The sequence below is a fragment of the Leopardus geoffroyi genome, chromosome B3, assembly GCF_018350155.1.
Source record: "Leopardus geoffroyi isolate Oge1 chromosome B3, O.geoffroyi_Oge1_pat1.0, whole genome shotgun sequence".
In the NCBI taxonomy this organism is placed as follows: Eukaryota; Metazoa; Chordata; class Mammalia; order Carnivora; family Felidae; genus Leopardus; species Leopardus geoffroyi.
Window position 1 is genome coordinate 52,260,682 of NC_059337.1, and position 12,704 is coordinate 52,273,385.

The 12,704-nt window shown below is 45.0% G+C and overlaps 1 protein-coding gene across 4 annotated transcripts in view; it reads left to right on the forward strand.

Moving 5' to 3' along the window:
• The window catches only part of GNB5 (G protein subunit beta 5), a 61,557-nt gene that overhangs the window by 17,635 nt on the left and 31,218 nt on the right, over nucleotides 1-12,704 (forward strand). For all 4 annotated transcript variants that reach the window (XM_045449722.1, XM_045449725.1, XM_045449724.1 and 1 more), the window contains 3 exons: nucleotides 4,949-5,085; nucleotides 9,073-9,114; nucleotides 11,332-11,408. In XM_045449722.1, the coding sequence (XP_045305678.1) occupies nucleotides 4,949-5,085; nucleotides 9,073-9,114; nucleotides 11,332-11,408 (256 nt within the window). The remainder of the gene's footprint in view (nucleotides 1-4,948; nucleotides 5,086-9,072; nucleotides 9,115-11,331; nucleotides 11,409-12,704) is intronic.

The following is a 12,704-nucleotide window of genomic DNA, read 5'->3' on the forward strand; positions in this document are numbered from 1 at the left end:
CTCGAACTCACGGACTGTGAGATCGTGACCTGAGCTGAAGTCGGACACTTAACCGACTGAGCCACCCAGGCGCCCCCTCACTTTCCTTTTCTGAGAAGTGAGTGGATCAGGGCAACTCACTTACCTTGGGGGCCAGTGGGTGAGAAGTGTGCTGAGTACAAATGCTCCTGAGCCTGGCATCCTCCCTCCCCCATTCACCAGCTCAGCTCAGCTCTGGCTACTTTCTGCCTTGGGCTTCTAGTAAGGTTTTTGTCTGTGAGGGAAGGTAGAGGCTGACGGGAGGAGGAGCTGATGGCAACTGAAAACCCCTGCTTCATACACTTGCCAAACCTCAGGGTGCCCGGGATTGGTGCTCAGCCTGACTTGTTGAGTTCCTAAGTTCTCTTCTGTTTCTAAATTTGCATCAGTCTCCCAGAGCCAGGATGAGGATGCACTTCTTGATTCCCGGACTAGAGTCCCTAACGTGGATCTGTTGCTCTAGTTACATTAGGAAGTAGAGGGATCCAAGTTGGGGGTGTCTCCTAGACTAAGAAGCCATTGTCACCACCTCACTTTGGCCTTGATTTTCTCAGTATTAGAGCCACGTGCCCAGAACTTATGCCACTACAGGAGGTGTTTTCTGTTCATAGGGGTCTAAATGCTTGTACATGACATCCTTAGCCTCTCTGAGCTTCCCCTTCCTTCTTTGTAGAAATAAGGGTTAGCCTGGGTCCTCAGGCTATGTGTAAGGCCCTCAGCCCAGTGCCTGTCCCCCAGGAAATGTGCACAAAATGGTAGATATTGGCAATATGCATTGAAATCCTCTAAAAATGTGTTATACCTTTGACTCAGCAATGCCATGAATTGGCATTTATCTAAGGAGGTAATGCAATGCAAAGGTATCCAGGCAGCCCTAGAACAAAGTGTCTTCCAGTAGGGAATTTTAGCGTTGTGGTATATTCAGTGGAATGTCATGTAGTCATTTAAAGTGACAGATAATTATATTTGACATAGACAACCATAAATGAAAAAACTCGTCCCCAAAATTGTATGTGAAGTGTAGTCTGCTTGTGTGTGTGTGTGTGTGTGTGTGTATATATATATATATATATATATATATATATATATATACACACGCATGTGTACACGTGTGCAGAGAAAAGGCTTGGAAGGATATAGACCACATGTTTAGAATGGTCAGGCTAGGCAGGACTGTAAGCGATCGTGTTTCTATTTTCTGGTTACTTTCAATGGGTGTGCATTCTCTTCTATAATTATATTAAAATAAATCAAGAAAAAACCTTCTCCCTATCCCTAACCTCCTCTTTTCACTCTCTCATTCTTTCATATCCCAAACATGAAAGTCTCTGTGGCCCTTCCATTTCAGAAGCCCCCCCACCTCCTCCAGGTTATGTTGTTTCCAGTTTTCACGTCCCCAGCCCCTAGTACCCTGACTCTCCATCTTTGATTTCTGGCCTGCCAGACACCTGTTAGGCACTTTAATTCACTTCCCCCATTAAAACTCAGAACACCCCCGTGGATTAGTTCACTGTCTTCCATTTTACTGAATGAGAAACAGAGATATAAAGAAGCTAGCTTCCTCCCTTCATTTTCCTTACCCCAACTCCTATGGATCCTTCAAAACCAGGTACCTGTGACATCTCCTTCTGATGGCACACCTGCCAGCAGTCAGCCGTGTTACCCTTGGCTCCCCGACACCTCTGTGACCACACTGCCGTGGTGATATGTGTGCAGGCCTGTCTTCCCCCTGCACACTGTGAGCTCCCTAAGAGCAGGGACTGTCTTACTCTTTTCTGTACCCATGCATCCAGCATAGTTCTTGGCACACAGTAGGGGTTCTGGAGACGTCATTTGAAAAGCTGTAACTCTTTAATAGATGTGAGATTTGCCAGATAGAAACAGGATGAGTGGGTATAGGATGGAAAACTGCAATGAGAAAAAAATAATTAATAGTTGGGATGTGGTCAGATTCCCATTATGTAAGGAGGGCCCTATATGGGTGGGGTGAGCCATATTTTTAATTAATTTTTTTTTTATTTTCGTGAGAGGGACATTAAATAGCTGTGGTCTTCCTAATGCACAAGTGAGGAAAACAGCAAGAATATCGATGTGAAGTGTCAAAGTAAAACACTAAATAATCTATGCTCACAACTCTGAGCTGGTACAGACATGTCAAAGGCCTGTAAGAATTTAGAAAATTCACTCTGTTTTTAAACATATTAAACAATATGTTTTAAAGAACGCATCAGTAAAAAACTGTGCTGTTTGTGGCAATAAAGACTGCAGTGTCTCAGCAGAAGTAATAGCATAATAATTGCATATTCAGGTATACTTTTTTTTAAGATTTTATTTTTAGGTAATCTCTCCACCTAATGTAGGGCTCTAGCCTACATCAAGAGTGGCCCGCTCCACTGACTGAGCCAGCCAGGTGCCTCTCATGTAGTTTTATAGTTAAACCAGTATTTTTTATAGTCTGAGTTTTCACAGAGACTTTTAACTTGTTCACACGTTTGTTCTTTTATCACAAAGAAATGGGGCAACTACATGAAACCAAGACTTCTTGGAGAAGTGGCTGATTCGAAGGTCAGAGCAGGGAAAGAACCTGAGTCTGTAATAAGAAGTGCTCAGGGAAAAAAAAAAAAAGAGGTTAGAGTAGGAGAGAGCCAAAGCATAAGAGACTTTTAAAAACTGAGAACAAACTGAGGGCTGATGAGGGTGGGAGGGAAGGGAGGGTGGGTGATGGGCATTGAGGAGGGCACCTGTTGGGATGAGCACTGGGTGTTGTATGGAAACCAATTTGACAATAAATTTCATATATTAAAAAAAAAAAAAAAAAAGAAGTGCTCAGGGAATGTTGGGGATGTGTTGGAAGGTCATGGGAGCTTGCTTGATGGGGCCCCCTCTGAGCAAATCAGGCACTGGATGAGCATCAAAATAAATAATTCTTACAGTAAGAATCCATGAGTCCATCTAATATACATGGGTGAATAAATACATTGGAGGGGAGGGAAAACTCCTTTTATTAGAAAGCCAACTAAAAAAAACCAAAAAACAGAAGGAATGATGGAATTAGGAAAACCTTGCGAACTATCGTAATAAACCATTCAGGCAAGAATCATTAACAGATGTTAAAACTAGAGTTTGAAGAGTGACTGGGTATTTATATAGTCTCAGAGTACATCCCCACAGGATACTTCTTCATGATAAAAGGCAAAATGGTAACTGTCCAGTGAAGAAACTTGCAGACACCATCTTAACCAAATGGTCAGCGTGAACAGTGCTGGTGATGGTGAACTAATGGACAACAGGTGCCTCCTGACCAGGCACACCGGCAGGAGCTCCTCAGTCTCTGGTGTTCCTGCCAGACACATATTACCTGAATCTAATCTTGAGGAAGCAGGAGACAAGCCCAAACTGGGAAAGTAAGTCAGGAGACTGAAGAAACATGACATCTGAGTACAGCACATGATCTTGGGTTTTCTTTTGCAGTAAAGTTATTATTGAGACAATGGAGAGTCTCTCAGTAAGGTGCATACATCAGATGTAGTATTGTTTCAGTGTTACTTTTCTGACTTTGATAATATACTGTGGTTATGTAAGAGAGTGCCTTGTTTTTAGGAGATACACAGTGCAGTGTTTAGAGAGAAGGAAGGGAGAGCCAGCCAGGGAGGTGGGTTTCTGAGAAGGGCTCTGTTGTCACTGCTTGAACTACAGTCCAGTCTGGCCCTCCCTGCCTGGGTTTCCCACAAGGAGGTGGCATTTCCCCCTCAAGTTCTAGCAGCTCCTGGGAAGGAAGAGGGCCAGCCCCCTGGCCTCACATCACCCACGTCACTCTGCTATGCTCAGACACCACACCTTTCCTCGGGCCATCCCTTGCCTCAAATGCCCCCTTCCCTGCTTCTCACCTGCCTGGGGAAATGCCCTGCTGGGAGGTTTGGAGGAAGGAGAAGTGGAGAGGGGGTCAGGAGCCCCAGTTTTCCTTCTGGCATAGGCTCCAACCACAAGCGCAGTGGCACTGTGCAAGGGGGAGAAGCCATGGAATCCCCCATCCTCCGTTTCCTCACCTCTGGATGCAGGGCCTGGACTAGATGGTACCTTTGTGGGAACTTGGCTCCTAGTGACACCCCACAGTGATAGCCTCTGAGATAAGCCCCTTGAAAGCTCTATTTGCTTCGAGAAAGAGGCCACGGTCCCAGCACCTGAGAGATTCCTTTTTGAACCTCCTCCCTTGTGTTGGTTCCTTCTCTAGGCCATGTGTTCAGACTTCTAGAATATTGCTCTCTACTGACACCGCAAGTTTTCAGTAAACCCATGGCTGTACCGGTGGCTCCCTTATTCATTCTTGCCTGCAGCACATGAATGGAGCACCTACACATCCCAGGCCTGTGCTAGGCAAGAGGGGGAGGGGGGGTGGTCATTTAGGAGTCACGGTGCCTGCTGGCACCTCATAGGACAGTTTTTGTAAAGTCACTTTTCCTTGTGACTGGAAAGGTAGGTGAAAGAACCGGAAACCCCAGAGTCACTCCCAGTTAGTTGTATGAACTTAGCCAAAGAACCCTTGTAAGCCTCAGTCTCCTCACCTGTTAAAGGGGGACAGTGATCTCATTCTGATGCTGCCCTGCCTACCTCGCAGAGCTGTCACCCTTCAGTGGGAGAATTGTGTATAGTAGAAGGTATATAGTCTGTAGATATGAGGCAGTCTTGTTGATCCCTCAGCACACAGAGATGGAAATGCTTTGAAAAATGTAGGGTACTAAACACAAAGACAGAACGACAGTGTTGTCTCTACCCTCCACTGAGCTCAAAAGAGAGCGTTGTGAAGGCATTATAGTAAAGAACAGGAGAATCAAGCTGTGGCCACAGAGAAAGACCAGTGTCATCCCTTTGCCAGCATATGGCTCAGAATCTGGTCCTGGGTAACAGAACTGATTGTTGCCTGTCCTTCTAGTACACCAGGTTGCGGAGCGGGTGGAGGCCCTGGGGCAGTTTGTCATGAAGACCAGAAGGACCCTCAAAGGCCATGGGAACAAAGTTCTCTGCATGGACTGGTGCAAAGATAAGAGAAGGATTGTGAGCTCATCCCAGGTACGTGGCACCTGCTATTTGATGGTGAGCATGCGTCTGACCTTATAGCAAAAGAAGAGAGATTTCCTTTTCAAGAAACCCTTCCTGATCTCTAGGACTCCGTTTATTCTCCACAGGACATGAGTTAGCATAGTTAAGAATTCTCTTGCATACTGTAGAATGCCATTCATTTGGGTAGATTTGGAATTGGTAATAACTGAGACATGAACTGTATTTGACAAACCACTCAAAATTATTTCTTCCTGAGCATATTTCAGGGTCTCATTTGTAAATGAAACCCTTTTTTAGATAGAGGGGTTTTTTCCCCTCAAGTTGGGGACATAAGTGCTTATGGGTTCTTTCACTTTAAGAGTTCAGCAATTTCTATGCCCTAAAGAACACTTTTTTTTTAATGTTTCTTCATCTGAGAGAGAGAGAGAGAGACAGAGAGAGAGAGAGAACGAGTCGGGGAGGGGCAGAGAGAGAGGGAGACACAGAATCTGAAGCAGGCTCTAGGCTCTGAGCTGTCAGCACAGAGCCCGATGAGGGGCTTGAACTCATAAACCATGAGATGATGACCTGAGCCGAAGTCGGACACTTAACTGACCGAGCCACCCAGGCACCCCTAAAGAACAAATTTAAGATACATTTTTGGAAAGGATATTTTTTTCATTCATTCTATCTCATTGACATAGTTTATTTTATATCTTATGTATTAGTGTTATCTAGTGCTATATAACAAGTTACCCCCAAATTTAGCAACTTAAAACAACAAATATTTATTATGGTTTCTGAGAGTCAAGAATCTGGAGCAGCTTATCTGGGTGGTTCTGGCTCAGGATCTCTGATGAGGTCACAGTCAAGATGCTTGTCAGGGCTGTGATCATGGCACAGCTCCACTGAGGCAGAAATTCCCTTCCAAAATGGTTCATTGGCTGGACGCCCTAGTTCCTCACCATATGGAACTTTCCATAGGGCTGCGTACAACACAGTAGCTGGCGTTCCCCAGAGTGCTAGAGGGAGATGGGGCGGAAGCCATGCTGTCTTTTATGAGCTGGCCTCAAAAGTGACTTTCCATCACTTCTGCTATATTCCACTGGTCACACGGACCAACCCTAATATAATGCGGGAGGGACCTATACAAAAGTATGACTATCAGGAGGCTGCTTATCACTGCCTGGTACTTTTTATGTCTATTTTGATGTAACACACATTGAATATAAAACTGTAAACTGAAGTCATTTATTTTTATGGCCAGTTTGGGCTTCTCCCTATCCCTGCCTTCAGCCCAGCTTTTTCAAAGGACAATTTGGGGTTTTTTTAAATTGCCCTTTTAAGTATAAAAACTATACATATTCTAGGGGTGCCTGGGTGGCTCAGTCGGTTAAGTGTCCAACTTCGGCTCAGGTCACAATCTTGCCATCCGTGATTTCAAGCCCGGCTTTGGGAGGCTGTGCTGGTAGCTCAGAACCTGGAACCTGCCTTGGATTCTGTGTCTTCCTGTCTCTCTCTCTGCCCCTCCCCGCTCACACTCTGTCTGTCTGTCTGTCTCTCTCAAAAATAAATAAAACATGAAAAACATATACATGTTCTAAATAATCCACACACTCTAACATCTATGTCAGGTTGTATTTGATAAGAACAGGTCGTAATTAATCTATATTACCTACAGGTCTAGTATGTCATGTACTTGCTTTCTTTTACGTTCATAAAAAAAGTTATCCCTTAAGTATTCTACCACATTTTAAAAAACGCTGAAAAGGAGAACAAAGAAAAGGTTTTACTTCCACCATTCAGTCCCAGCCATTATTACTATTTTAGAGCATTTCTTTCTCAACTTTTTTTCACAAAGTGGTTATCAAGACATACATGTTGCTACCTAGCCTTTTTGACTTTTTTTTTTTTTACCCCTAGAAGTGTAATATATGTTGGATTCTCTGTCACTCAAATACTGTTCTTGGGAAGGAGGTACACTGCTGACATGCTCCATCCATCCACCTCTGCTGCAGAGAAACTAGAAGCCAGGTGGGTGTGGGAGGAAGCTGGAAACAGCAGGAATGTTCTGGAGCAGACAGAGTGACTCAGAGCAGCCCTGTTCCCTTGAAGGCAGGAGATTAATCAGCCTGACTGCGTGGGTTCGGGTTTAGGGTGGAGGCTGTCTCTCTAGGTCTGTGGGCCCCTGGTGTATAAATCCGTGCTTGTGGAGCAGCCCACATTTGGTTTTATGACTGATTTTAGCCTCTTGGGTTCCTTTTTCTCTCCAGAGCACATAGTCGGTGGGTGGTGGGGACAGGCAGGCAGGCAGTGAGGTGGAGGAAGCCACCGAAGGGAACGCCAATTTGGACAAGACACTGAGTCCGTCCAAACACTCCCCCCCCACCCCCGCCGGCCCCATGCAGCATGTGGAGCTACAGGTGTGGAGGACCCCAAGGCCTGGAGCCCCTTATCTCTTCTCTGCTCTGTTACCTAATCTACCCCATACGTTGTGCTCAGGGGTTCAGTCAGAGAAGTCAGACTAGAAGAACCAATGTGCTTAGGAGTTTTGAAAGGTCCCAAAATGCCTACTTTGACCTTGTTTCTGGGCACTTTGGCCACACGCAGCAGGAATATGGAAATCTTCCAGTAGATCATACAAAGCATCAAAAAGGCTAGGTAGCAACATATATATCTTGATAACCACTTTGTAAAAGAAAAAAAGAAAAAAAAAAGTCAAGAAAGCATGCTCCAAAATAGTAATGGCTGGGACTGAATGGTGGAAGTAAAACAATTTCTTTGTTCTCTTTTTCAGCGTTTTTTAAAATGTGGTAGAGGGGCGCCTGGGTGGCGCAGTCGGTTAAGCGTCCGACTTCAGCCAGGTCACGATCTCGCGGTCCGTGAGTTCGAGCCCCGCGTCGGGCTCTGGGCTGATGGCTCAGAGCCTGGAGCCTGTTTCCGATTCTGTGTCTCCCTCTCTCTCTGCCCCTCCCCCGTTCATGCTCTGTCTCTCTCTGTCCCAAAAATAAATAAACGTTGAAAAAAAAAATAAAAAAATAAAATAAAATGTGGTAGAAAACTTAAGGGATAACTTTTTTTTATGAACGTAAAAGAAAGCAAGTACATGACATACTAGACCTGTAGGTAATACAGGAGATTAATTATGACCTTTTCTTATCAAATACAACCTGACATAGATGTTAGAGTGTGTGGATTATTTAGAACATGTATATGTTTTTAATGTTTTTCTTTATTTTTGGGCCGGTGACTGCATTGTAGGGACCAGGGCTTATGTGGTCTATCCCCAGTGGGTTTGTATGACAAATAGATGACCTAGTGGTGACTCCCCACAGCCCCAGTGTGGGCTGCAGCAGTGGTGACAGTGAACTTGGCCCCAGCCCAGAACACACCCTGACAGGGAGTGCTCTCTTTGCAGAACAGCTGCCCACAGGGGATCCCCACCATGATGGACTTGTTCTCAGCATAGGTGCAACATGTTAGGGTGGCAACGTTACACTGATCTCAGGCCAGCGCAGCTCCGAGAAGTAGGCCAGGAATGAGGGTGGGGCTCTGACCCGTCCCTACAGGGAGCACAGCACACAGGAGCCAGGATGGCTAGTGGAGGTGGTGAGGGAGAAAGCAAGAGTCCATTCATTGCCTGTCAGGTACCTAGAGGTCGTTTCAGGTTTGTCTTACGCCTGTATCGCTTTCTGGCAGGGTATGGTGCGTGATGGCCATGTACCAACAGTTTGTGCTTGGTTTCTAAGTAGTATAACAGAAGTCTCCGAGCATTGCTTTTGTCTTTGTATCTGTACAAGGAGTATAACGTTGAGAACTGAGCCTTTAATCAGGCTGGACAGTTGAGCCCCATATTCGCTCCCCTTTTGTTCAAGGATAGATCTTGATTACCCAGATACTCACTCTGGCTTTCTCCTGCACACTGTCCCACCAGACACAGCTTTTATGAACAATTCTCAGTACTTCCCTGTAAGGACCGGCTGACAACTCCTGAGCTATTTACTCTTTTCCTTCCAGGATGGGAAGGTGATCGTGTGGGATTCCTTCACTACTAACAAGGTAAGGTGTTGTCGCTGGCATGTTGAGCAGCACCTCAGAACAACAGCCCTGGGTCCTCATCCCCTCCAGACACCCCTAGTCACAGTCATCCTTCTCGGGTGCCTTTCTGGGGATGGAAACCCCACAAAAGCCCATCTGTGTTCGGACAGCTCAGCAGCCCACAGCAAAATCCATTCCTCTGGAGAGCTAACACCCCTCATTGAGGCTGGAGCATGGAGAGCCACCAGACAGGGTGCTAGCACTAAAACGGGAAAGGGCCTGGCTTGGAAAACTTGTCACATTCACACAGGCATGTATTGTTTTTCTTCTGAGGGATGGTAAGAGGTTCCCAAATCCCCAGCTTTCTCTCCGCTCTGTGTCTTTGACCAGACTCCGTACCACTGTGGACATGAGCAGGCAGTGGGCAGGGAAGCTGTGGCTGCAGGGGGTTGAACTGACTATCCTCTGTCTGGCCTGGGCATGCTCGGCTCTGAATTTAGACTCTTAAGAGAAAGGCCAAAATCAATGTGTCAGTGTGCTTACAAGCCTGCATCATGTTGCCATTTACAGTAATGACTATTGATTCTGTTATTTACTTATAAAGAAAGTCTTCTTTTTCACTATATAAAACACAGAGTCCTAGATCTGCCTAAAACTGAACAGCATCCGAATTCTGCACTATTGAATGTGTTTAGTAGCTGTTGTGGTAGGCAGTTGCTGTACAACCTAATCAAGGGGGTGCCCAGAACCATCTTTTGGAGCAGAGTCCCTAATGATCAGGCCCCTGGGAAATAGTAAAAATGGCAACTTAAGAGTTTGCAAAGGGCTTTCCTGTCCAGCACCTCCCTCCACGGAAGCTTCTATTTCTCCCAGCATGCCTTAGCATCTTCAGGAGTGTGTGGGTTTTTGTTATTTCTGTTTAAGCCTTAGAATGTCATTGAGCACACACTGCCTGGTTTCTAAGGGGCATGGTGTTGCTTCTGTGGCCCCCCCGTCAGAGACCATAGTTATTACTTGTAAAGAAGGGGGCCTGGGGTGCCTTGTGCCTAAAGCGACCATTTGCACAGATTATTCTTGGTGTTTAAAAGGCTGTAGATTCTGGGGCACCTGGCTGGCTCAGTTGGTTAAGCATCTGACTTCAGTTCAGGTCACAATCTCACAGTTCATGGGTTCAAGCCCCGCGTCGGGCTCTGTGCTGACGGCTGGAGCCTGGAGCCTGCTTTGGATTCTGCATCTCCCTCTCTCTCTACCCTTCTCCTGCTTTGCTCTGTCTCTCTCTCTCTCTCTCTCTTTCTCAAAAATAAACATTAAAAAAATTTTTTTAAGGCTATAGATTTCAAGTGACAGAATTTTCATGGGCAGTGTCAGGGCCCATGTTTCCCCCACAAAATCACACAGAATCAAACAGGAAAGAAGACCAGCACTCACATGTACTTTAGGAATCATCTAGTCCCATCCTCTCCCTTCACAGATGGGGAGAGACTGAGGGAGGACAAATGGCAGGGCTACATGAGGCCGCACGTCTTGCTGGTGTTGGAACCAGGACCAGGGCCTGTCATGGAAATAAGGCCACAAATTTAGAAGGTTTTGAATCGTGGCTTTCTTGTTTGCCTGTCTGCATGCAGGAGAATGCAGGAGCCAGGAGCAGGAACTGCTACGTCTTGTTCTCACAGCTTCCATGTTACGGGTTCTGTGTTATCTGTGAGCACAGCTCAGCATCACCCTGTGCACACCTGCCCCCACTCACACCTTCCCAGGAATGGTTTCAGGCCCCACAGGGCCCAGCGGCTGTCGTACACTCACAAGGAGACACATGTGACATACATGTTGAATCATTTAAGAATAGATTTTGAAAATAGGGGGAATTTGAGTAAATAGGTTGAAGAATATAACTGCAGTGAAATTCAGACAGACCTTTCAAAGAAAATGAGCTCCAATATTCATTCACAAGAACGAGGGGAGTACACCATTAAGAAGTAAGTAAAACATTAAGAGTATTGTTTTGCTGGTTGAGATTTTTAGCTTTCCGAATATACGACATACTGTTCAGCTGATTATGGGGGAGCTGAGTCTCTTCGTCAGTCTCCAGCTGATCGTCACCTCACATCACTGCTCTTTGAAGCTGTAATGGAATTGAGCAGGAACCTGAATCGTTTCATTTTATGAAAACTAAAGGTTAATACATGTGTGTAGAAACACTGCTCGTTCCTTCTATGAACCTGACGTACTATGTTTCAGGAGCACGCGGTCACTATGCCCTGCACGTGGGTGATGGCTTGTGCATATGCCCCATCAGGATGCGCCATTGCATGCGGGTGAGTAGGGGCCACAGCAGCTTTTCAGATGTCCTGTTAGCCCTAAAACACTGTTCGATGGGCAAAAACAAACACACAAAAACTTGTTTTTGTTATTTACTGGTTAAGTAATGTGTTAACTTCCTCCCTGAACTTTATCAAAAAAGAAACTATAAAAATCTCTTTCATAATTATTTTCACTACAGACTGACAGTCATTTAAGTTTCAAACCTGCCCGCCTCTACTCTCAAATGCTGTTGGTAGGGACTGGAAATTGGTGTAGACATTTTGGAAAACTTGTTGGTAATATGAAAGAAGCCTTGAAAAATTTATAACCTTTGGGGCACCTGGGTGGCTCAGTTGGTTGACCGTCCGACTTCAGCTTAGGTCATGATCTCACAGTTCACAAGTTGGAGCCCCGCATTGGGCTCTGTGCTGACAGCTCAGAGCCTGGAGCCTGCTTTGGACTCTATGTCTCCCTCTTTCTCTGCCCCTCCCCTGCTTGCACTCTGTCTCTCTCTCAAAAATAAATAAACATTAAAAAAAATTTTTTTAAACCAAAAAACAAAAATTTGTAACCTTTGATCCTAATGATGCCACATCTAAGAACTTTGTTTGAAAGGAATGATCCATAATATAGAAAAGCCACATGAGTGATAATATTTATTGTAGTGTTATTTAAAATAAAGCAAAAATAGGGTCAAGTAGGGAAGAACAGTATGTCCATCAAAGGAAATTGTAAAGTGAATTATGGTACATGAATTGAAGAAAATATTTTATACAACCATCAAAAAGAAAACTTCTTAATTATAGTAAGTGAAAAGAGCATCCAGGAAGCCTGGGTGGCTTAGTTGGTTGAGCGTTCAACTTCAGCTCAGGTCATGATCTCATGGCTCATGAGTTTGAGCCCCACATTGGGCTCACTGCTGTCAGCACAGAGCCCGCTTCAGATCCTCTGTCCCCCTCTCTCTCTGCCTCTTCCCCACTGGTTTTCTCTCAAAATAAATAAATAAACTTAAAAAAAAAAAAAAAAAAAAAAAAAAAAAAGAGCATCCAAGTGGCTAGGAAGACTGTTTTATTCCCTATTCTCCTGGAGCTCAGTTTAACAGAGTTGGCACTGAGGACTGCAACCAACACAATTCCCTTTCCCTGTGTTAAATGGTTCTGGAACCATTCAAAGTATTTCTACAGTAGGAGCCCAGCCATGTTAGGAAAGAGGCAATCACATGTCTGTGATGAACTATACCAGAAAATCCAGTAGCAGTTCTTTGTGGATGATAGGACTATGGGTTTTTTTAAATAGTTTTCTCTATTTTC